Source organism: Bubalus bubalis, chromosome 6 (genome assembly GCF_019923935.1).
Source record: "Bubalus bubalis isolate 160015118507 breed Murrah chromosome 6, NDDB_SH_1, whole genome shotgun sequence".
In the NCBI taxonomy this organism is placed as follows: domain Eukaryota; kingdom Metazoa; phylum Chordata; class Mammalia; order Artiodactyla; family Bovidae; genus Bubalus; species Bubalus bubalis.
This window is the reverse complement of record NC_059162.1, coordinates 103600884-103627319: the sequence shown is the minus strand read 5'-3', so window position 1 is coordinate 103627319 and position 26436 is coordinate 103600884. Positions and strand designations below refer to the sequence as shown.

Genomic DNA, 26436 nt, shown 5'->3' with positions numbered 1-26436 from the left:
TACTAAAGCAAAAATAATCAGAGGGAATACAGAATCTCTTCTTCTTCCCTGTTCTACCTAGTAAGGGGCATCGAAATACAAAGAAGCCTTCCTTGAAAAGGCAATATCTGGGTTGTCTTGAAAGATGTGCTGTGCTGTCCTTAGTCACTCAGTCATGTCCGACTCTTTACAACGCCATGGACTGCAGCCCTCTAGGCTGCTCTGTCCATGGGGATTCTCCAGGCAAGAATATTGGAGTGGGTTGCCATGCCCTCCTCCATGGGATCTTCCTAACCCAGGGATCCAGGTCTCCAGCACTGCAGGTGGATTCTTTACCGACTGAACCACCAAGGAAGCCCCTTGAAAGATGACTAAATATTAAGGGAAAAGAGGAAGAGGTATTGAGTCACATTCAAAATGGTTCTCTACAGGTCTGAAGACCTTCAGCAAAAGAGGAGAGTAGAAATAAAGCTCATTGATTTCTGATCTCTTTCTGTGACTACTCCAAAAACTTTAAGTCCAATATGGCAGTTTAAGGGTTAAGATTACATATTTCTTAATGCCAGAAAAGAAGAATTAAAATCTCTGCACTACAATTTATACACTTGGTAACTCTGGAGCGTTATTAACCTTGCCAAGTCACAATCAATTATAAATAGGATGACAATGGTACATGCTTCGTAAGAGTTGTTGCTAGAATTACAAGCCACTAAACTGTGTCTGTCTCAAGAATGTTCCATAAAAGTAATGAAACAGAGCAGTAGAGATGGCTGGTTGTTTGTTTGTTTGTTTTGCTTAGTCGTAAGGATTCTAGCTATCTTGGGCTCAAACATGAGAAACTTACCACTGATATTTCAAAGCCAGTATTTTTGTACTGAGATCAGCAAAGCTGGATCTGCTTAGTAAAGCCTTACATGGGTTTATTTTGGTACTTATATAGGAAAAAATTTTAATATAAAATTTGAGAAAACACGTGACTCTTACTTTAACCAGAAAACTAACTTCCTATACAAACTACTGATACTCACCAATATATGTAATATTTACGTATAACATTAACTTTCACAATATTTGTCAGTGATATGTATTAAAATGTAAAGGAAGGGATTTTTGTCTGTCTACTGCTGTGAACAGGTATACTCTCTGACCTGGAATATAGTTAACCTGCCAAACAAAGCAATGCTTCGATGTTTGAGTTCCCGACAATTTCTGACTAGTGTTCTATGGGCGAATAATGAGACATCTTGATTCTATCATATGACTCTGATTAAACCAGCAGCTGACAGGACATTAATACATAAATGCACCTGGGAAACGCCAACAATAATGCAACAATCTAGTATTTGTTTGAAATATAATACTGCATCTCAACCAGTATCTCTTTTAGCGTTAAATCTGATTTAAGTATGTTGTACAAAATAATGACCACTAACTACAATGTTTACTTGTAAGTGTCATACACGAAATTGCAGATTTGGTGCTACCATACTCTAATAGCTATCTCTTTGATAACAGCAGTCAGGACAGAAAAGCAAGGCACATCTACTCTTGTGATGCCACATTTACCACTCAAAACACTTCACGTGCTAGACATCACTAACTAATCATGACAGGCCTTCCCATATGCCATAAATGCAGTGTCAGAATTCTTTAACACAGTGCTCCAGTGATTACCAACAGTAATCAAATGAGGTAGGCACGCATGACAAGATAGATTTCTTATATATACAGACTATAGTAAAGACGCAAAAGACATTCAATCCTTATCATGATGGTAATGTTCTAAGATTAAGGAACTATAACAGTGTTATCTGAAAATAATTCTTTAAAAAATTTCAAGAAAATATTAACAAAAAAGTATTAAAACTCACCTTGTTGACTAAGTGACTGCTCAAAAACTGACTTATAAAGGCTCCGAAATGAGGCACTGAGATCTTCAAAATTATATTCTGAGAAAAGTAATTGTTTGTCTCGTTCTGGAAGGTTGTACTGTGGCTGCTGTTGAGGTGTTAATGACTGGGAAACTGGTTCTGGATGATTTGTCACCTAACAGTGAAAGAAAAAACCTACTAATTTAGTAGCTTTATATCAGAATTGATTTGTTACATACAATATGTAACTAAAAATACTAGAACTGAAAATAGAATCCAAAGGAATTAACTTCCCTGTCTTTGGCTTTCCTATCATCTATTAAATTGTATACACATAAAGGGCACACCATAAATTATTAACTTGTCTCTTAAAGAATCACAGAAATCTAATCCAATCTCCACATTTCACAGTAGGAATTAAGTATTCAAAGGAATTAAAGGAGCTTCCCAAGGTCATAATAAGTGATAAGTCAAGCCTGGAACCCTTCCAGTTTCTGTGAAATTTTCATCTCAATTTCCACAGAAGCAATCTCATCTCAAATGCACTATACTCTGAAACTAACATTTCTCATTTGTTTATTCAATTAACCTTTAAGTACTTAATATACTGTGAGTATTGCTGAGTCAGGTTGTATGACACTGCCCAAAGAAACAAGGAACTTCAGTTCATCTAACTCTTCATTTGTAGGTAAATTTTTCTTTTTTAAATGAAACTTAGGGGAAATGAGAAGTTAAGGATAAAAGACAAAGGAGACGCTGAGAAAAACAGATCAGGGCCTTGAGCTCTGAAAGGGAAAAAGAGTACCATGAACACTAAAGTAAGAATTATCTCTGAAAATAGCACAACTAGAAATAAAATTAAGGAAACATGATCAGCAATATCTCTTAAAGATTATATCAAGCAGTGACAAACTACCATATGTTTTAGTGTTTTGCAAAATTAAGTAAGACATGAGCAGTGACTATAAGTGGGCTTCCCTGGTGGCTCAGATGGTAAAGAATCTGCCTGCAATGCAGGAGACCTGGGTTTGATCCCTGGGTCAGGAAGATCCCCTGGAGAATCGAATGGCAACCCACTCCAGTGTTCTTGCCTGGAGAATCCCATGGACACAGGAGCCTGTGGGCTACATACTGTCCATGAGGTCACAAAGAGTCAGATACGACTGAGCAACTTTCACTTTCAGTGACCATAAGTTTATAGAGCCTTTCAAAATGATACTCACAAGGAGTCTACAATAACCTGAAAAAATATGAATTTTGTGTAGGGCAATGGCTTGACCAACTGGCACTCTGGTGACATTAAACGTTGTCTCCACACAGGCCATGTAAGCGAGTCTCAATGGCAGAATGACCTAGGCCTTTGAAAATCCTGTCATTACCCCAGAACAGGGGATGATGAGTGGCCTTACAAGGAGCAAATTATTATCTGATATTTTTCATCCATTTTCCTACTTGAAGGAAAGCAGTCCATCTATCTACCTTGCAGGAATCTGCCAAGAGATGGTTTCTCATCTACCTCCTTGTTCCCAGATGGGGGTGGGGGCGAGGGGTACTTTCTAAGCTACAGCTGCAAGTTGTGTAACGATTTAGGTACAGAATGGAATTTACTCCTCCACAACAGGCACCCATCACTTGTGCGGTTTCTCATCTGGTTCCTTTGGTTTAGTGTCATCCTGTGGGACCCAGGGAGCTGACACCATAGTGATCTGGCTTATACAGTACGCATAAGTAACAAAACTGTCACAGTGCATTTAGCCTTACTGTGTCCTTCAAGGCTCAATCTATGGATATGTGATAAGCCCAACCACAAGCTCAAATTGTATTGCTGCTTTAGGAGCTCTTGATGACTGATTATCTTATTAAATGAAGGAGAAAAAAAAAGTAGTCTATAATGTCTAGTTTTTAACAGGGGAGTTTAACCCTCTTACATGTACCGGAATAACAGACCTGTCTGCTCCCACTTCTGTCACCTGTTTCTATAAAGGCTTCTTTTTCTTCTTATATTCTGTAATACTGAATTCTGTGTTCTTTGATTTCATTTCACAATTTTCTACTCTAATTATTTCAAAACAACTTAAAATTACTAAATCTTTGCTAAGTTTGCGTCAGTGCTCCCAATCAATAATAGTCCTTTTCTATCATGACTTCATCATTACTGAGTTAATTCACCACCCAATCAGCTAAATATGTAATTTTTTTTCAGGAAGGGTGCAGGAAAACAAGGGTAGGATGCTTTCCAAACTCTGTATTAAAGAATTAATGTTTTTTTTTTTTAACTTCACAATTGAATGACAATTTGGTGGGCATAGTATTTGTAATTCTCAATCTAGACCCCCAACACTGTGTATAAAAGTGTTCCATTATCTTCTGGCATTTAGTATTATGGAAGAAAAGTATGATTTGTGTTTCTCTGAATGCACCTTATTTCTTTTGCTAGAGTATCTATGATTACTTCTGAAATTTAAAAATTTGTCATGATGTGTCTAGATAATTTTTTCCATTTACTTTTCTTAGAGCTCATTAACCCTTTTATTCTTTCTTTTGAAAACTGCTCTGTACCAACTATTTGGGGACACCTACAATTTGCAGTTCTCCATACCTATTGTATTCTTTTACATAATTGTTATTCTTTTATCTGTTTTTTTCTGCGTTCTTGAAAAATATTTTTCCCCTAGAGCACTGTTAAGTGGTTTTCAGTCATCTTTTTTCCTACATTCAATGTGAATTGTACAAGTTTTTGTTTCCCTCTTCTTATTTTTTAAATTCGGGTCCCCTCTGTCCCTTTTACCTTTTCCCTGTGTAGGCTTTTATCTATTTATTCATCCTGGAACAGAGAGTGATTTGATGAGATCAAATTTGTACCATGAACAGTGTGGCTGGTGTGTGACTCTCCTGGGCTTCTGTCTACTGGGGAAGATAGTTTCAAGACAACTTGAAAAGAAGTATCAGATAACAAGGGTCAGCATAGGAGCAAGAAGACTCACACAGGTCCCTTTATAGCATACCTTAGTTTTCTAGACCCAATCTAAAAATACAAGACTGGTAAGCAACTGGGTACCAGGTCATCCTAACTTCTGGGGTTTGTAGAATCCTGTTCTCAGATCCACTTCTGGGAAACAAGGTGATATACATATCCTCTAAGCACTTTTAACCAAGGGCTATAAAATACCATCAAACACAGCTTTAGAAAAGTAAAGTGAAAATTCTTTTCCTATTCCAATTGTTTTTCACTTGGACATGGAACAGATTAAGTAGACCAAAATATGAAACATAGTACAACAATATGTTTGCACCTAACTTGCTAAGGTACAATAAAAATCTGTTTTACTTATCTAACCTAATGATCATTAACTGACCAATGAGAAATATACATACTCACTTTTTATTTGCATTATCAATTACATTTTGTTCAGTTTTAAGCACTAAATGAGTACTCAACAAAGGAGTTAACTTCACTAAGACTTACCGGTGTGTAACTATGCACACTTCCAACACTGTTCAAATTAACGGATGCCAAACTCTGATCTGAGAGACTGTTGTTAAGGCTACTGCGTGGGCTATCACTACCATCCTGATCAGTGTTGTACAATGTTACCTACAATGAAAAGAACAGCAACATTTGAATGAGCAATTCCCACTATAAAAATTACATTTTAAACAACTCTACAAAAATACAACTAACCGGGACTATGGAAGGAAGGCAAAATATTACTGGTCTTTCCTTTGGTGTGATCTGTGCTCTATACTCACTAATTCCATGTTCACCACAAAATACTTTCAAACTGAAGGACATATCCCATCTAGAGGTACATAAACTCAACTTTCTAAATGGTATAATTAGTTCATCAACATTTAATAAGGGGATTATAATAGATTTTTACTGTTAAATATTTCTATAATGTATAAACTTATTTTTACTCAAGCTTTAAGCAAAATTGATCTTTCCTTCTTTCAAAATCTTAGGCATCAAAAAAAAGAATACAAAAACCAGAATTTAGGCATCATGGTGTTTATAATATTGAAAACCAGAAACTTAACTATCCAACGTATTTGCACAATCAATAAATATGTGATCTGATTTTAAAATAATACGCTAACATGTACATTAGACATGAAAGAACTATGTATCAAACTGTTACCGATGGTTAACTGGTAGGCAGCTGGGTATCCCTTAAGACTTTCATCACTGATGGTATATGTTTTTACAATGCTTAAGTCTGTATATAATATGCATTATCATTTTTAATTAGAAATAAGAACAAAAAGGTATTTTTAAAAGAGGAAATTAGCCCAACTACCCTTTAAAGTTCTATTCATCTGCTACTACTTTCCTTTCTATGCTCCTGCTTTCGTGGGAACAATTACTCCTGCACTAGCAGGCAGTAACTCCAGTGCCACCTAGGAAGCCCTCATTTGATTTTATGGTCTAATTAATTCTTGTTAAATGAAAAATATATACATATACTTATTTGGCTGCGCAGGGTCTTAGCTGCAGTATGTAGGATCTTCGATCTTTAACATGGTATGCGGTACCTAGTTCCCTGATCACAGACCAAATCTGGGCCCCTGGTATTGGGAGTTCAGAGTCTTAGCCACTTCCCCAAACGTTTCTCCAACAGTAGACTGTTAGCAACTTGAGTTCCCCCCAAAATAAGCATAAGCATTACACTTATGCTCTCTACTCAGTATACAAATAATAATACTTGCTGAATTTAATGACTAATTGATCTATCACCACTCTTCTGTCTGAACTAAAAATGGGGTCAAGCCCAATGTTCATCTGTCAAAAGTTGAAAGTGAAGGTCGTTTAGTCATGTCCGACTCTTTGTGACCCCATGGATTGTAGCCTGCCAGGTTCCTCTGTCCCTGGAATTCTTCAGGCAAGAATACTGGAATGGGTAGCTGTTCCCTTCTCCATGGGATCTTTCCAACCCAGGGACTGAACCCAGGTCTCCCACAATGCAGGTGGATTCTTTACCTTATGAGCCACCAGGGAAGCCCAAGAAAACTTAAGTGGGTAGCCTATCCCTTTTCCAGGGGATCTTCCTGACCCAGAGATTGAACTGGGGTCTCCTGCATTGCAGGCAGATTTCCTACCAGCTGAGCTACCAGGGAAGTGAGGCATATATGCCTCTATATTTCAGGTAAAACCAAACTGTCTCACCTTCACATCAGCTAGGAATAATTATGTGTCTACGAACTAATGAAAGTGTATAAGGGAAAATAAGAGGAAATAAAACAATGGCAAAGATTTTTCTGGTATTTCCAGTATAAATTTCATTTTTTTTAAAATCAACCTTACAGGCTCTTAAACAATAAAATATCAACAAATTACAACCATCCTATCTATAGTCATTCTGTTGGCTGCTCATTCTCTCCTGTCCATGCTGTTACCTATTACTCAAGCCAGAAATACTTCCCATCATCTTAGACAAATCCTCACAACTAAGGAAGATTAAGATTTACTAAAATGTAACATAGAGTAAATATATAAATTATAGTTTGTTAATTAAAAAATGGGCATATTCATAGAAACATACTCATGTAATCAACAGCAGTTCTCAAACTCTGATCGTAGAAGCATTTTACAGTCTTAAAAATTAAGCAGTCAAGTTTTTGATATATTTATCAATAACTGGCATATCAGACATTAACAATTTTAAGTATTTATTAATCTAAAAATAACAATCACAAACTCAACTATATAACATAAAAAAATTTTCTCTCAATAAATAAGTAAAATTAGAAGGGTGTCACTGTTTCACATTTTTGTAAATCTCAAACCCTGGCTTAAAGGGAGAACAGCTAGATTCTCATATCTGCTTCTACGTTCCATTTGTTGCAATATGTTGTTCAGGTGGAAGGATAGAAGAAAACCCGGCATCACACACACACACACACACACACACACGGAAAAGGGAAGAATATTTTAATAGCTTTTTCAGATAACTTTAGTCTTTTCTGATATGACACAAAAATAAGAATATTTTAATAGCTTTTTCATATAACTGTAGTCTTTTTTGATACGACACAAAAATACGACAAGTGGCGATTTTTAAAAGATTAGATGCAATGGAGAATCTGAAACCACATGAATAAATTATCATACTCTTCTGCATTATAATCCACTTTCCACTTTGTATTCTGAATGCATCATTTATGATTTTATAACATTATACATTGATCATTTGAAAAATACCGTTCACGAAGCTTTGCAGATCTTCCAAATACTGACGTATTTCAAAACATCACACTTGTTAACATCAGCAATAATCTCACTGGAAAAGACTGTGAAGCTATCAGACTCACTGCAGTGGATATAAGTTTTCCAAACTTAATGTGTTTTGCTTAAAAGCTCAAATTTTACTATTGGCAAGAGATACTGTTAATTGTTTTCCTTGAAGTGAGAGGCTTATTCATTTTTAAGAAAATATCTGCCAAGTACTCAAATCTGAGTTAATAGTGTCAGTTGGTCTTTCAAGTAAAATCATATCTCCATTAACAGAGCAACTAGTTCAACACGAATGCTCCTCCTTGAAGCCACCACACCGTGTTTTACGCATACTTCTTACTTCACTGCTGCTGCTGCTGCTAAGTCGCTTCAGTCGTGTCCGACTCTGTGTGACCCCATAGACGGCAGCCCACCAGGCTCCCCGTCCCTGGGATTCTCAAGGCAAGAACACTGGAGTGGGTTGCCATTTCCTTCTCCAATGCATGAAAGTGGAAAGTGAAAATGAAGTCACTCAGTCCTGTCCGACTCTTAGTGACCCCATGGACTGCAGCTTCACTGCCCACTCTTAAAAAGATACGTACTCAAAGGTCACACTTTAATAAAATTATTTTTGCTGCATCACCAAGGATATTCTGAGGTAAAACGTTATGTCCCCCCACGATCTGAAGGGTGTGTGGCTGTGAAGAATACAGTGAGTACTAGCACAGTCAGTACTGCCTTGCCTTGCGCTAATGTTTACCTGTATTGCTCCTGCTACATCCATGAAAACACAAAAACAAAGAAAAAGGCAAGTAATATTTTAGTATTATCATGGAATCCCAAAAAGAGTACTGGTTAGTCAGGTGTCCACAGATCACAGAACCACTGACATAGAACATACTGGCACACCAAAGACCTGCTCATCAACTCCCCCAATCATCATTCACCAGCCAGTCATTAGTTATCCACATTATCTCCTGTTACAGGTAACCTTTGTACCGACAGCTACCATTAATGATTAGTTTCATACAATGTATATATCCTTTTCTATCCTTTTGCAGCAAATTTAGCTCAAGGATTACATAAGCTTTGTTTCATACAGCATTAGTATCAGCTCTTAATCTTTATTACTTCCTTCACTCCATTTTTAAAAATTTGGGGTTTTTTTCACACAATTGAGAACTTTATATTAAGGTCTCTGATCCATCTGAAATTGATTTTTATAAACAAAAAATCTCACTTTACTACTGATTCAGTATCATTTGTTGAAAGACATCACTGAACTCTGTTCCATAAGTCTGTCTGTCTGTTCTTATGCTAATATTACACTTTCAATTATTATACCTTTACTCTTGATATCTGGAAGTATAAATCCTCTAACTTTTACCTTTATCTTCAATATTTTCTTCAATTACTGTTTCCCATCTGGAGTCTCATTTATATTTCGAAATTAGCTGTTCATTTTCTACTAACTTTCTTTTCCTAAAAAAAGCATTGTGGAATTTTGACTGGGATATCAAATCTACTGACTTCTTTACAATAATCTTCTTTACAAAAACTACATATCTACTAATTCATACCCTTTATTCTCTTAGGAATTCTTTATAGTTTTTTTTGTCTTGCATTCAATCCTAGATATCTGAGATATTGTGGGCTTGGTTTCAGACCACTGCAATAAAGAAAGTATCAAAATAAAGTGACTCACACCATTTTTTTGGCTTCCTAGTACATAAAAAAGTCATGTTTACACTGTACTAATTCTATGAAGTGTCTATTATGTCTAAAGGAACAATGTACATACCTTAATTTAAAAGTACTTTATTAGCTAAAACAAAAACAAAAAAACTAACCATCAGCTGACAACACAGTGTTGCCAGAAAACTTTAATTTGTAAAAAGTGCAGTGTCTGGGTAGGGTAATACAGCAAAGCACAATAAAACAAGGTATCTCTATACTTGATGCTTTTGAATGCTAATGTAAGGATTATCTTCCAAATTTTGTTTTCTGTCTATGGCTAGTACAAAGAAATACGAATGACTTCCAAAATCCAACAGTGACCTAATATTGACACTTTTGTAAATTCATTATTTAATTCTAAGAGTTTATCTATAGATTCTTTTGAGTTTTCCGTATGAACAATCATGTCATCTGTGAGTGACAGCTTTACTTCTGACTTCCCGAATTTTAAACTTTTTCTTTTTTCATAACTAATTTCTACTCTCCTTGCCTGAACACTATGACTGTCATATATTTTACTTTTATGTGTTACAAATCCACAATTTGTTTTTGGAATTTTTGCTTTACATAGTTATCTCTTAAACAGATTGACTCCGGGTCATAACTTCAGTTAATACTCTGTGTTAAGACTCCAGTTATAATGACTGGACCACCAGGGAGGTCTCCCATCTAGCTTATTTTTCAACTCAAACATAATTTTTCCCTAAACATAAATTTTATCCCTAAAGATTTTGATTTGGGCTTTTAAAATGTCTTCCATGTGTCTATATACATATTCAACCTGAACTTCCATATAATATACTTATAATAACAGTTCCCCCTAACTCCTAGCCTCAGGCTTTATTGAGATATAACTGACATATGACATTGTGTAAGTTTAAGGTGTAGTCTGACATATATTACAAAATCACCGCCATCACAACATTAGCTAACAACTCCATCACCTCACAGGGTCATCATTCCTTTTAATGGCAAGAACATTTAAGATCTAATTTCCCAGAAACTTTTCTGTATATAATAGTGCTGTATTACCATGCATGTAATCACAAAGCTATATATTAGATTTCTAAAACTTTATCATCTTATAACAAAAAAAACTCCCTGTGACCATATCCCCGTTTCTCCCCAGCCGCCAGGCCCACAGTAACCACCATTCTATTCTGTTTTTCTGAGTCTGGCCTTTCAAGACTCCACATACAAGTAATATCATCATATAGTATTTGTCTTTCTCTACCTGACTTATTTCACTAAGCATAAGCCTTCAAGGTCCATCCATTTTGTCACCAATAGCAGGATTTCTGTCTCATGGCTGAGCATTATTCCATTATAAATTACGTACCACATTTTCTTTATCCATTCATCTGCTGACGGACACTTAGGTTAGTCCATGTCTTGGCTCATGGTAACTGGTTTAACGTTCTCTTCTACTAGTTCTATCATGCGTGACATTTCTGGGTCAGGTCTGAGTGACTGATAATTCTCATTATGGACTGTTTTTTACTGCTTTTTTGACGGCCTTTTTATTGAATGCTGGACTACTGTGAATTTACATTATTAAGTGCTATATTTTTATATTCCTATAAATGTTCTTGGGCTTTATTCTGGGACACAGTTAAATTATCTGACAACAGGAATGAAATATGGTTACATGCTATATCATGGATGAACTCTGAAAATGTATTTCGTGAAAGTTGGACATAAAAGGCCATATAGTCTGCAATTCCACTTATATGAAAGGTCCAGAATACGCAAATACAGTTTTAGAAAATATATTAATGGTTACCAGGGGATGGAGGAGATGGGAAATGAATGATAAGGGGTATGGAATTTTCTTTTGGGAGTAATGAAAATGTTTTGGAACTAGATGATAATTAATGGTTGTACAACTTTATGGATATACCAAAAACCACTGACCGTAAACTTTAAAAGGGTGAATTTATGGGCTTTGAATTGTATTTGGAAAAAAAAAGTTAATTTGAAAAAGGCTATTACTTTAAAACAGTTTGAGCCTTCTGGGTTTTTCTTTTAAAGTGTATAGGACCAGATCAGTATTTTAAACTAGGGCCAATTTTGTTCCACTACGAGGGCAAAAGACTGAATTACAAAGCATCTCACTGTGGTGGGAACAGTAATTACTTCTGGCCCACTGAATGTCAATGACTGCCGACACCAATACTTTCAGGTGGTTCTTTCCTCAGTCTCAATAATTATCTTCAAATACCCAGTTAATTGGGCTTCCCTGGTGGCTCAGACAGTAAGGCGTCTGCCCACAATGCGGGAGACCGGAGAGACCCAAGTTCAATCCCTGGGTTGGGAAGATCCCCTGGAGAAGGAAATGGCAACCCACTCCAGTACTCTTGCCTGGAAAACGTCCATGGACTGTGGAGCCTGGCAGGCGACAGTCGGGAAGACTCAAGAGGAACCCTCTGTGTAACTCTGAAATTCCTCTCTGTACAGCTCTCTCCTCTGACATGCCGCCCTGTGAATGCCAGCCACCAAGTTCTCCTGGTTCTAGTTCCAGTTTGTGTCCTGGAAACTTTCTCCAGGCAGTAATCTAGTAAGTACAACCACAGGACTCACTTTGTTCACCATTTCTCAGGGGTAACTGTCCTTACGGCCCAATCTCTTGAAAACCATTGTTTGATATACATTGTCTGTTTTTTCAGTTGTCTGAAGTAACAAATTAAGTCTAGACCCTGCTCTTCCACCTTGGCTAGAAACAAATTATCTACTTTATTAATCTTTTATAAAGAACTGGATGTCTGTTTGTTGCCTCAGGCTTCAGTACATCTGCTTTCTATTTCACTGACCTCTATTTTTATGTCCTCCTCCTTAGAATTTATTTTGCTCTTCTTTTTCTAGATGCTTAAACTGTTAACATTCCATCTTTATCGTATTCTACTACATGCAATTGAGGCTAATATTTTGTACTCTACAGGCTTTGATATTTCATGTTTCTGTTTTTCATCAATCCAACTATTTTCTACTTTCTGTAATGACTCTTCCTTGATCCACGGGTTGTGTAACTATATTGCTTATTTTGCAAACTTTGGGTGATTTTCTCATTACGTCCTTGCTATTATCTCTACCTTTAACTCCACTGCATTTGAAAATACTCACTGTATGTTGTTGGTTTCTGAAATTTGCTGAGAATCACTTTAAAGCTCCAGCACAAGTCAGTATAGCATGATCATTTCTGGTAATTATTCTATGCATACGTTAAAAAAAAGTCTATTCTACAACCATTGGATAAGACGTTCTATATATCAGTTGTGTCAAATTTCCTAATTTTGTAGTTCAATTCTTTTAAATATCTTGAATAGGATCTGTCTGATTTTTGTGTTTTGGTACTGATGTGCTGTTTTATGATTTCTAGAGACATGTTATGGAGAAGGAAATTGCAACCCACTCCAGTACTCTTGCCTGGAAAATCCCATGGATGGAGGAGCTTGGTAAGGCTGCAGTCCATGGGGTCACTAAAGAGTCGGACACAACTGAGCAACTTCACTTTCACTTTTCACTTTCATGCATTGGAGAAGGAAATGGCAACCCACTCCAGTATTCTTGGAGATTCCTGGAGAATCCCAAGGACAGAGGAGCCTGATGGGCTGCCGTCTATAGGGTCGCACAGAATTGGACACAACTGAAGCAACTAAGCAGCAGCAGCAGAGACATGTTAAAACCCACCTCACTGGTCAAAGACCTGTCCGTTTCTTGTTTTAGTCCTGCCAGGTTCTGAGGCTGTTACTAAGCATATGCAAATTCAGTAGTGTTACAGTTAATTACTGAAATGGTCCTTTGCCAAAAATAAATCTTTGTTTTTAGTGACATGTCTTCTTTCTTTTACAATTTATCTTGTATAAGTAGAACATAGTTTAATTTTTGTATTTCCATCCAGTTCTGACAATCTTGAGCATTTTTAAAAAATTGAAGTTATTTAATTTTCAATGTTGTATTAATTTCTGGTGTGCAGCAAAGTGATTCAGTTATACACACGCACATATATGCTTCTTCACATTCTTTTTCATTATACTTTACTATAGGGTATTGAATATAGTTCCCCGAGCTTTACAGTAAGATCTTGTTGTTTATTTATTTTATATATAGTAGTGTATATCTGCTAATCCAAAACTCTTGTTTTATCCCTTCCCCATTCTTTTCACTTTGGTAACCATAACTTTTTCACATTTGTCAGTCTGTTTCAAATACATTCATTTATGTCGTATCTTAGATTCCACATGTAAGTGGTATCATAGGATTCTTGTCTAGAACTTTCTGACTTATTTCACTTGGCATGATAACTTCTAGGTCCACCCATGTTGCTGCAAATGGCATTATTTCATTCTTTTTTACAACTGAGTAGTATTTCACTGTATATACATACCACATCTTCTTTATCCATTCCTCTGTCAATGGACATTTAGGTTGCTTCCAGGTTTTGGCTATTGTAAACAGTCAATGAATGAACACTGGAGTGCATGTATCCTTTTGGATCACATTCTTCTCCAGATATATGCCTAGGAGTGGGATTGCAGGGTCACATGGTAGCTCTATTTTCAGTTTTTAAGGAACCTCTATACTGTTCTCCATAGTAGCTGTACAAATTTACATTCCCACCATCAGTGTACAAGGGTTCCCTTCTCTCTACCCTTCTCCAGCAATTACTGTTCGTGAAATTTTGATGATAGCCATTCTGGGTGGTGTGAAGTGATATCTCATTGTAGTTCTGATTCACCTTTCTCTAGTAATTAGCAACGCTGAACATCTTTTCATGTGCCTAATGTCCATCTGTATGCCTTCTTTGGAGAAATGTCTATTTAGGTCTTCTGTCCATTTTTTGAGTGGGTTGTTTTGATGCTGTTGAGTGTCATGAGCTCTTTGTAAATTTTGGAGACTAATCCCTTATCTGTCACATCATTTGCAAATATTTTCTCCCAATCTGTGGGTTGTCTTTACGGTTTATTTATTGTTTGCTGTGCAAAAGTTCCTGAGTGTAAGTAGGTCCCATTTGTTTTTATTTCCATTATACTGGGAGACGGAATGAAAAAGATATTGCTGTGATTTATGTCAGAGAGTGTTCTGCCTATGTTTTCCTCTAATTTTATAGCATCCAGTCTTACAAATAGGTTTTTAATCCACTTTGAGCTTATTTTTCTATATGGAGTTAAAGGATGATCTAATTTCATTGTTTCACGTGTAGCTGTCCAGTTTTCCCAGCACCATTTGTTTGTTGTATAGTCTTGCCTCCTCTGTCATAGATTAATTGACCACAGGTGCAAAGGTTTATTTCTGGGTTTTCTATCCTATTCCATTGATCTATATTTCTATTTTTGTCCCAGTACAATATTATTTTGATTAATTAACTTTGTAGTATAATCTGAGTCAGGGAGCTTGATTCCTCCAGTTACATTTTTCTTTCTCAAGACAGGGCAAGCGTCCTTTAATTTCATGTCTGCAGTCACCATCTGCAGTGATTTTGGAGTTCCCCAAAATACAATCTGTCACTGCTTCCACTTTCCCCCCATCTATTTGCCATGAAGTGATGGAACCAGATGCCATGATCTTAGTTTCTTTATTGTTGAGTTTAAAGTGGGTTTTTTCACTCTCCTCTCTCACTCTCATGAAGAGGCTCTTCAGTTCCTCTTCCCTTTCTGTCATTGCTCAAGAGATGATCTTTTCTCAATTGTGTATTCTTGCCTCCTTCAGTTCAGTTCAGTTGCTCAGTCGTCTCCAACTCTCTGTGACCCCATGAATTGAAGCATGCCAGGCCTCCCTGTCTATTACCATCTCCCAGAGTTCACTCAGACTCACGTCCATCGAGTCAGTGATGCCATCCAGCCATCTCATCCTCTGTCGTCCCCTTCTCCTCCTGCCCCCAATGCCTCCCAGCATCAGAGTCTTTTCCAATGAGTCAACTCTTCGCATCAGGTGGCCAAAGTACTGGAGTTTCAGCTTTAGCATCATTCCTCCCAAAGAAATCCCAGGGCTGATCTTCAGAATGGACAGGTTGGATCTCCTTGCAGTCCAAGGGACTCTCAAGAGTCTTCTCCAACACCACAGTTCAAAAGCATCAATACTTCGGCACTCAGCTTTCTTCACAGTCCAATTCTCACATCCATACATGACCACTGAAAAAAACCATAGCCTTGACTAGATGGACCTTTGTGATTAATTGACTATGGTGGGTGGATTTATTTCTGGGCTCTGTATTCTGTTCCATTGATCCATATGTATGTTTTTCTGTCAATATCATGCTGTTTTGATTACAACAGCTTTGCAGTATTATCTGAAGTCTGGGAAGGTTATGCTTCTAGCTTTGTTCTTTTTCCTCAGGTTTACTTTGGCAATTCTGTTTCTTTTATGGTTCCACATAAATTTTAGGATTATTCTAGTTCTGTGGAAAACATCATGGGTAATTTTATAGGGATCACATTAAGTGTGTAGACTGCTTTGAATAGTATAGCGATTTTAAAAATATACTGCATATACTGATCCATTCTTGTGACCCTGAGATGAATCCGACTTGACCATAGTATCATCCTCAGCTTAGTAATGTCCAACTCTTTCACAATCAGGGACTGCAGCTCGCCTGACTTCCTTCCATGGGATTATCCTGGCAAGAATACTGGAGTGGGTTGCTATTTCCTTCTCTAGGGGATCTTCCCAATCCAGATAAAAATGCATGTCTCCTGTGGCTCCTGCATCGGCAAGCAGATTCTGAGCCACCTAAGAATTTTTATGTATTCTTCGATTTGGCTTGCTAATATTTTATTGAGAATTTTTGCATCTATATGAATCAAAGATATTGTCCTGTAATTTTTTGTTATTGTCTATGTCTGGTTTTGGTATCACAGTGATAAGAGCTTCATAGAATGACTTTAGAAGAGTTCCCCCTTTTCAATCTTTTGGAAGAGTCTGAGAAGGACTGGTATAAATTCCTGGTATGGTTGGTAGCTTTCTTCAGTGAAGCCATCTGGTCCTAGACTGTTGTCTGCAGTGAGTTTCTTTTTTTTTTTTTTACAGATTCTATTTCACTTCTGGTGTATTATGTATTTCTTCTTGATTCAGTTTTGGTAGGGTGTACTTTTCTAGAAACTTGTCCATTTCTTAGTATAGTTCAAAGTATTCTCTTATGGTTTTTTGTGTTTTTGCAGTATCAGTTATTACTTCTCTTTCATTTCTTACTTTGTTTGGGTCCTCTCTTCTGCTTGGTGAGCCTGGCCAGAAGTTTATTAATATTGTTTACCCTTTCACAGAACCAGTTCTTGGTTTTATTTATTTTTTCCTACTTTTTTTTTTAAATTTCTATTTACTATTTCTTTCCTTCTGCTGACTTTAGGTTTTGTTTATTCTTTTCCTAATTCTTTTGGGTGGTAGGTTGTTTGACACTTTTCTTATTTTTCTGAGGAACGCCTGTATCACTATGAACTTCCCTCTAAGAACTGCTTTGCTGCATCCCATAGATTTTGTACGGTTGTTTGTCATTTGTCTCAAGGTATTTTAAATTTCTTTGATTTCATTGTGGATGCACTGGTTGTTTAGCCGCCATATAATCTTTTTTTCTTTCTTTTCTCATTTCTCTTCCTACAGTTGATTTCTAGTTTCATGCTATTGTGGTCAGAAAAGATCCTTTGGCTTTTAAATTGAATATTCAGTGCATTTACATTTAACGTATTTCCTAATGCAATTAGATTTGAATACTATTTATTTTCCTGTGTTCCCATTTCTTCTCTGTTCATTTTTTTCTCCTTTCTTGGCTACTTTGGATTAATCAAGGATTTATTATTTTTCCTTACTTGGTAATATTCTTTTACTATTCTTGTAGTAAGCTAGACCAGTGGTTTATAAGGTAAGCAACCTGAACCAATACAAGACCAATATCTCAGAACTTGAAAGAAATGCAGTTTTTCAGATCTCAATCCAGACTAAGAGAATCAGAAATTCTCAGAGTAGGGCCTAGGAATCTGAGTTTTTAACAAGCCTTCCTAGTTATTCTGATATATACTGAAGTATTAAGAATCAGTACCCTCTATTTTGCTACACGTCTTTGAGTTAGTACTTTTACTACTTGCCACACAATGTGAAGACATTAAGTACATGCATTTCCTGTCTTACCCTAGTACTGTCATGCACTTTTTAACTTCTGCCAGTATTTTAGACTCCAAATCATTGTGTTATACAACAGCACTGCTATTGTTTTAATCACTCAATACATATTTATATTTACTGACATACATATTCTTTTGGTTTTCTTCATTTTTCTCTGCACAGGGCAATTTTCCTTCTATGTGAAAAATTAACCTTCTTTAACTTTTTTAATATGGGTGAACTAGTAACATTCCCTCACATTTTGTTTCTGTAAAAGACTATTTTTTAACCCTTTTTCGTAGAAATTCTAATTTGAGAATTCTGGGTTAGCAGGTATTTCCTTTCAGCACTACAAAAAGTTCATTCTGGTGGTGTCTTTTATCATTTCTATTCAGAATTCAGTGTGTTTCTTTAAAGTTGCCTATTATTTTCCTGATTTTAAGGTTTTTTTTTTAATTCTTATTTTTCTGTAGTTTGATTTTTATTTGCCTAATAGTGAGTTCTTTTAATTGGTCTTTCCTGAGCTTCTCAGGACTTCTTGAATCTGTACTGTGTTATCTTTTATCAGTCTTAAAAAATTAAAACACTGCTTCTTCTCTATTCCCTTTTCTCCTCCTCTGGAACCCTAATGGCAAGTTCGGTAGAGCTTTTCCCGATATCCCATTTATCTCCTAAATTTTCTGAATTGTCAATCATGCGTCAATCTGCACATTTTCTACTGACCTATCTTCCAGTTCACTGATTCTCTCCTCTGGTGGGTCTAATCTTCTCTTAAACCCATTCATTGAATTCTTAATTTCAGTTGTTATACTTTTTAGTTCTCTTGATTCTTCCACACAGATTCCAATTAAATTTTCTATAATTTGCCTATTTTATTCAACATATTAGTCACAGTTATTTAAAAATCAGTATCTAGATCACTTGTGGATCCTGTGATATCCTTTGTCTTTCCCCTGTCTTGGCATTTAATTATTTGGTCTTGTTTCCTGGAATTTCTGACAATTCTTTCCTGAAAATGAGACCTTACTTATGAAAACTTGAAAAAGCTGAGGATATGTTATCTTCCAGAAAGAATTTAGTTTCCTTTTGGCAAGTAGATTAGCATACCACGCTAATAACAGTTTGAAACTGGTGTTATTTTTGGTTTGCTCTTACTCATAGAATATAATCTTTCTGAATTATCGATCTGAAATACTGGGGTGATTACCATAGCTCCCTTCTGGAAGAACTACAATTTTTGTTCCCCCTTCTCTGTGAGACTGCTGAATCCTGGCTAGTGCCAGCTCTACCTGATTTGTCTGTGTCCGAGTCCAAGCACACACAGGTAGAGGTCAGCAAAAGCCTTAAGTGGATACTGCTTGCTAAAAGTTGAGGTCATTTTTGAGATTCCTCAGGATAATGGTCCTTAAGCCCTGGCTCTTTGGCAACCTCAAACTTCAGCTTTTACCTCCCTAGCTCAATGACTGCTCAAGGTTTGCAGTTTTCTGTTCAGCCTCTATGCCATGCACTGAGAAGTGGGAAACATCCCAAAGGAAAATGTATATAGCTTATCTCAGTGTGCTACCACTTTTACTGAGATTTTCACTTCTGATTTTCACTGTCTTTTTCTCCAATGCCTCTCCCCTCTTTTTAACTGGTAGGCAGGGGGTGGGGGATGGAGTGGTAATTTTATATAGATAGGGAGAAGGGTTAATCTGATACTAGCTATTCTATCATATCTGAAAGTAGAAGTCCAAAAACTCCAGCTCCTTATAGTCATGAAGTCTCAGCATTACTATTTTCTAATTGTTTCCTAACAGCCACAACTTCCATGTTTAGAACTCAGTTATCTCCTACTTGGACTACTGCAAAGAACAGTACTGGATACTTCTGATTCCAGCCCATAGGTTTCACCAGAAATACTCAAGTCTAGCTGGCTACCCTCAGGGATGATTTTTTAAAGTACAGGTTTCTGGGTCCTCTCCATAAAGATAAAGTAATTGATTTGGTAGGCCTGCAATGGAATCTAGGAATTACGACCATCACCAAACAAACATACACACTAACATACTCACCCCTCTCCTAAGTGATTCTGGTGCCATCAGCCTGTATATTGTTATCTGACAAAAATTATTACTCTTTATCTCAGCTGCCAGTTCCCTATCTAAATCAGAAATCTGACTCTGATATAACCTGTCTTCTGTTAATCCATTAACTTTAACAAACAGAAAGATACTACATATAGCAATTGAGTATGTGTATGTGTTTGTGTTTATGTAAGTGCACAAGAGAGTACAAGCATGAGAGATAAAAAAACAGAGCAAGTGAAAACAAGGGAAACAAGAGGAGAGGGTAAAAGGAAGACTGACAGATTATATGAGTACAAGTGTGGGAAATATACATCCTCAAGGTGCCCATCATGGTCCAGTAAGGAGGAAACAAATGCACAGAACTGAGTTACTTTATGAACCTCCCACAGCCTTTATAGGGTTTTGAGATATGAAGTTAAGAAATTACCTTCATTTCAAATATCTCTTGATACAAAGAGATATTTGTATCCCACTAGGTATACTTGGAGAAGTCAATGGCACCCCACTGCAGTACTCTTGCCTGGAAAATCCCATGGACGGAGGAACCTGGTAGGCTGCAGTCCATGAGATCGCTAAGAGTCGGACACGACTGAGCGACTTCACTTTCACTTTTCACTTTCATGCATTGGAGAAGGACATGGCAACCCACTCCAGTGTTCTTGCCTGGAGAATCCCAGGGACGGGGAGCCTGGTGGGCTGCTGTCTGTGGGGTCGCACAGAGTTGGACACGACTGAAGCGACCTAGCAGCAGCAGCAGGTATACTTAATAATGAGCTGGCACAAAGTTTTGACCCTTGTCTAAAAAAGAAAAAATTGCAGTAGACTACCTCATATTATTTCTGGGTATGTACCTAGACTTGAGTATCATGAAAGATGTTGACCAACATTCAAATCAACTCTAGAAGTTTGCCTGAATTATTTACCTTACTGGATTCAGCTGATGCCCTGGGACTTTGTCAATCTTTTTTTAAATCACATATTTAGAGGGGTAACCAATGATTTTGAAACAAACTGATTCAATAAAATGCTGTACTCAAAAAAAGTTTTTGGGACCAGAAATGTCAAGAATTTAGATTTAATATAGAGCTTCCCAATAAGTATTTTTCAATTTTCCAGAGAATTATTTATTTACTTCTAACTTATGTAAAGCTAAAAAGCATTGAGGATTCGGCTTTCAAACTGCCATGTATGGTTTGGTCAAACTGGTATCTTCTTGAACCTCAACCATAAAGAAACCTGTTGTTATTATAAAAGTGAATAAAATGTATTACTCAATGACATTTCAAAAATGTTCAAAAAAAAGAATTACTTTGTTAGTCACAGTGTTGATTGCCAGAGTTGGAGAGGCACTTCCCGAAATAATACACTCCATTCCCAAAGAATCTGAATCTATGCTATATGGAGTTGAGGCCTAAAATACAAGAACAAAATAAATAATTATTAGCTCATAAAACCACCAACTTTAACACAATTTGAAGTTATTTCACAAAATTCTCCAACATCCAGTTTTGTACTTTGTTTCTGAAAATAAATTCCTTGCTGAATTATCTTCTACTATATTTTAATAGGCTACTACTAACCTGATATGGCACCCCACTCCAGTACTCTTGCCTGGAAAATCCCATGGACAGAGGAGCCTGGTGGGCTGCAGTCCATGGGGTCACTAAGAGTCGGACACGACTGAGCGACTTCGCTTTCACTTTTCACTTTGATGCGTTGGAGAAGGAAATGGCAACCCACTCCAGTGTTCTTGCCTGGAGAATCCCAGAGACGGGGAGCCTGGTGGGCTGACGTCTATGGGGTTGCACAGATTGGACACAACTGAAGCAACTTAGCAGCAGCAGCAGCAGCAACCTGATATGGAGAAGGAAATGGCAACCCAATCCAGTATTCTTGCCTGGAGAATCCCATGGACGGAAGAGCCTGGTGGGCTATCATTCATAGGGTTGCAAAGAGTCAGACACAAATGAAGTGACATAGCACACACCCACTGACCTGATAATCACCATGGGCTATGGAATGAGTTTACAAATATGAGAGATAAACTTCTGTAGCTGATAACGCTAATAGTCCACTAATGCCAATCCCTCCCTCTTCTACCTTTTAGTAATGGATCTCTGTAGTCATTAATCCATCAGTGCCCAGCTAAAGACCACCTTTTCCAGCCTCATTTGCAACTAATTGCACCGATGGGACTAAGGTGTGACAAATGAGATTTGAGCTGGAGTGATGTGTGCAACTTTTGGGTCATGTCTTTGAAAAGAATTTGCTTATTCCCCCATTCTATTTCCCTCTCGCTGCAACCCTGGGACACAGATGTGGTGGTAGTGATCCTGTATAATCAGCAAGCTGAAGTTAATACCCTCAAAAACAAGCTCAAAAAAGACAGAATGATCTCTGTTCGTTTCCAAGGCAAAGCATTCAATATCACAGTAATACAAGTCAATGCCCCAACCACTAAGGCCGAAGAAGCTAAGTTAAATGGTTCTACGAAGACCTACAAGACCCTCTATAACTAACACCAAAAAGAGATGTCCTTTTCATCATAGGGGACTGGAATGCAAAAGCAGGAAGTCAAGAAATACCTGGAGTAACAGGCAAATTTAGCCTTGGAGTACAAACTGAAGCAGAGCAAAGGCTAACAGAGTTTTGCCAAGAGAATGGACGGGTCATAGCAAACACTCTCTTTCAACAACACAAGAGAAGATGCTACACATGCATCACCAGATGGTCAATACTGAAATCAGACTCATTATACTCTTTGCAGTCAAAGATGGAGAAGGTCTATACAGTCAGCAAAAACAAGACTGGGACCTGACTGTGGCTCAGATCATGTACTCCTTATTGCCAAATTCAGACTTAAATTGAAGATAGTAGGAAAAACCAAAAAGCATTCAGGTTATGACCTAAATCAAATTCCTTACAATTATATAGTGGAAGTGACAAACAGATTGAAGGGATTAGATCTGACAGACAAGATTGCCTGAAGAACTATGCGTGGAAGTTCGTGATATTGTACAGGAGACACGGATCAAGACCATCCCCAAGAAAAAGAAATGCAAAAAGGTAAAATGATTGTCTGAGGAGGCCTTACAAACAGCTGAGAAAAGAAAAAAAGCTAAAGGCAAAGGAGAAAAGGAAAGATATACCCATTTGAATGCAGAGTTCCAAAGAATAGAAAAGAGAGATAAGAAAGCCTTCCTCAGCGATCAATGGAAAGAAATAGAGGAAAACAATACAATGGGAAAGACTAGAGATCTCTTCAAGAAAATTAGAGATACCAAGGGAAAATTTCACGCAAAGATGGGCTCAATAAAGGACAGAAACAGTATGGACCTAACAGAAGCAGAAGATATTAAGAAGAGATGGCAAGAATACACAGAAGAACAGAAAAGATCTTCAGGACCCAGATAACCACAGTGGTGTGATCACTCACCTAGAGCCAGACATCCTGGAATGTGAAGTCAAGTGGGCATTAGAAAGCAAAGCTATGAACAAAGCTAATGGAGGTGATGGAATTCCAGTTGAGCTATTTCAAATCCTAAAAGATGATGCTTTGAAAGTGCTGCACTCAATATGCCAGCACATATGGAAAACTCAGCAGTGGCCACAGGACTGGAAAAGGTCAGTTTTCATTTCAATCCCAAAGGCAATGCCAAAGAATGTTCAAACTACCACACGATTGCACTCATCTCACACGCTACTGAAGTAATGCTCAAAATTCTCCAGCCAGGCTTCAACGTACGTGAACCATGAACTTCCAGATGTTCCGGCTGGATTCAGAAAAGGCAGAGGAACCAGAGATCAAATTGCCAACATCGATGGAGCATCGAAAAAGCAAGTTCCAGAAAAACATCTATTTCTATGTATGCTGAAGGCTTTGACTGTGTGGATCACAACAAACTGTGAAAAATTCTGAAAGAGATGGGAATACCAGACTACCTGACCTACCTCCTATATGCGGGTCAAGAAGTAACAGAACTGTACATGGAACAGACTGGTTCCAAATTGGGAAAGGAGTACATCAAGGCTGCATATTGTCACTCTGCTTATTTAACTTATATGCAGGGTACTGTATGAGAAATGCCAGGCTGGATGAAGAACAAGCTGGAATCAAGATTGCGAGAGAAATATCAATAACCTCAGATATGCAGATGACACCACCCTTATGACAGAAAGTCAACAGGAACTAAAAAGCCTCTAGATGAACGTGAAAGAGAAGAGTGAAAAAGCTGGCTAAAAACTCAACATTCAGAAAACTAAGATCATGGCATCTGGTCCCATCACTTCATGGCAAATAGATGGAGAAACAGTAGAAACAGTGACAGACTTATTTTTTTTGGCTCCAAAATCACTGCAGATGGTGACTGCAGCCATGAAATTAAAAGATGCTTACTCCTTGGAAGAAAAGCTATGACCAACCTAGATAGCATATTAAAAAGTCAAGACATTACTTTGTCAACAAAGGTCCATCTAGTCAAAGCTATGGTTTTTCCAGTAGTCATACATGGATGGGACAGTTGGACTATAAAGGAAGCTGAGTGCCAAAGAACTGATCTTTTGAACTGTGGTGTTGGAGAAGACTCTTGAGAGTCCCTTGGACAGCAAGGAGATCCAACCAGTCCATCCTAAAGGAAATCAGTTCTGAATTTTCATTGGAAGGACTGATGCTAAAGCTGAAGCTCCAATACTTTGGCCACCTGATGCGAAGAGCTGACTCATTTGAAAAGATCCTGATGCTGGGAGAGCTTGAAGGTGGGAGAAGAAGGGGACGACAGAGAATGAGATGTTTAGATGGCATCACCGATTTGATGGACCTGAGTTTGAGTAAGCTCCAGGAATTGGTGATGGACAGGGAAGCTTGGTGTACTGCAGTCCATGGGGTCACAAAGAGTCGGACAAGACTGAGCGATTGAACTGAACTGAACTGAGAAAGAAATAAAAAAGAAGTAAATGATAAAGATAAAAATAGAAATAAAAACAGAAAACAGAAAAAAAATCTTTTAAAGACAAAACCCGATTCTTAAAAGACTAACAAAACTGACAAACCTTTAGCTATACCAATGAAGAAAAAAGAGAAAACAAATAATCAATATCAAGAATAAAAAGAGTTATTACTATAGACTCTATATATATTAAAAGTAAGAGAATATTATGATCCACTCTATACTAACAAATATAACCACTTAGATACAAGGGACAAAATTCCTTAAGAACATAATTTACCAAAACTGGAATAAAAAGAGAAAATGTGAACAGTCCCATAACAAAGTTAACTATTAAAAGTGAAACTGAAAGGGAAATTTGCTCAGTTGTGTCCAACTCGTTGCCACCCCATGGACTACAACAGTAAATGGAATTCTCCAGGCCAGAATACTGAAGTGGGTAGCCTTTCCCTTCTCTGGGATATCTTCCCAACCCAGGGATCGAACCCAGGTCTCCCGTATTGCAGGAGGATTTTTTACAAGCTGAGCCTCCACACACATAAAAAAATCTTCAGCTTCAGGTCAAGATGATTTCACTGATGAATTTTCTCAAATATTCAAGGAAGATATATCAATCTACCAGTCAAGAAATTTTTCAGAAAATAGAAGGAATATACCCCTATCAGTTTTATGAGGCTAGCATAACCCTAATATCAAAACCTAGCCAATATTACTACAGATGAAAAATGTCACCTGTCAAATCAGTAAACAAAAGATGGTAAGGCCATCAAGCCATCAGCCACTGCAGGCACCCTCAACTGTGCACCCTGAGGGGATTCAGGATGGAGAAAAACAGGATACCGACCCTAGATGCTGCTGCTAAGTCGCTTCAGTCATGTCCGACTCTCAACAACCCCATGGACTGCAGCCTACCAGGCTCCTCCATCCATGGGACTCTCCAGGCAAGAGTACTGGAGTGGGGTGCCATTGCCTTCTCCGACTGACCCTAGATAGTAAGGTGCCTAGATAGTAAGGTGCATAATCTATCAAAGGAATGATTTCAATGAGCCCAGACTCTTGCATCTTCCCATACATAGAAAAGTGCTAAATTCATTAACTTGAGAGGTCTAGTTTTCTTGAACATAATCTTTTAATGTTCTGACTACCTGATTTTTGTTGTATCCACATCCCTCATGAACACAGATGTGAAAATCCTTCAGATAGTAGCAAAAGGAATCCAACTATATGTTAATGGGATGATATATCATGACTCAGTAAGGGTTCATCCAAGGAATACAAGTTCAACATTTCAAATGTAATCAATGTAATTCAACACTCAAACAGAATAAAAGAAAAGTCATATAATCACTTCAATAAGAACAAAAAGAGCAGTTAAAAAAATTTACACCCATTCATGATAAAACTCAATAAACTAGGCTTACTAGAGAACTTCCTCAATCTGATAAACAGCATCTGCAAAAGCCCTACAGATTATGTCATATTTAGGGGTGAAAGACTGGATACTTTCCTCCTAAGAATGGAAATAAGGCTGGATG

The 26436-nt window shown here is 37.4% G+C and overlaps 1 protein-coding gene across 6 annotated transcripts in view; it reads right to left on the bottom strand.

Moving 5' to 3' along the window:
- FOXJ3 (forkhead box J3) overlaps positions 1–26436 on the bottom strand; it is a 136265-nt gene that overhangs the window by 15913 nt on the left and 93916 nt on the right. For 5 of the 6 annotated variants that reach the window (XM_044945168.1, XM_044945167.1, XM_006050950.3 and 2 more), the window contains 3 exons: positions 21265–21366; positions 5317–5445; positions 1851–2025 (listed from right to left, as the gene is read on the bottom strand). In XM_044945168.1, coding sequence (XP_044801103.1) covers positions 1851–2025; positions 5317–5445; positions 21265–21366 — 406 coding nt within the window. The remainder of the gene's footprint in view (positions 1–1850; positions 2026–5316; positions 5446–21264; positions 21367–26436) is intronic. The other variant, XM_044945166.1, reaches the window with a different exon arrangement.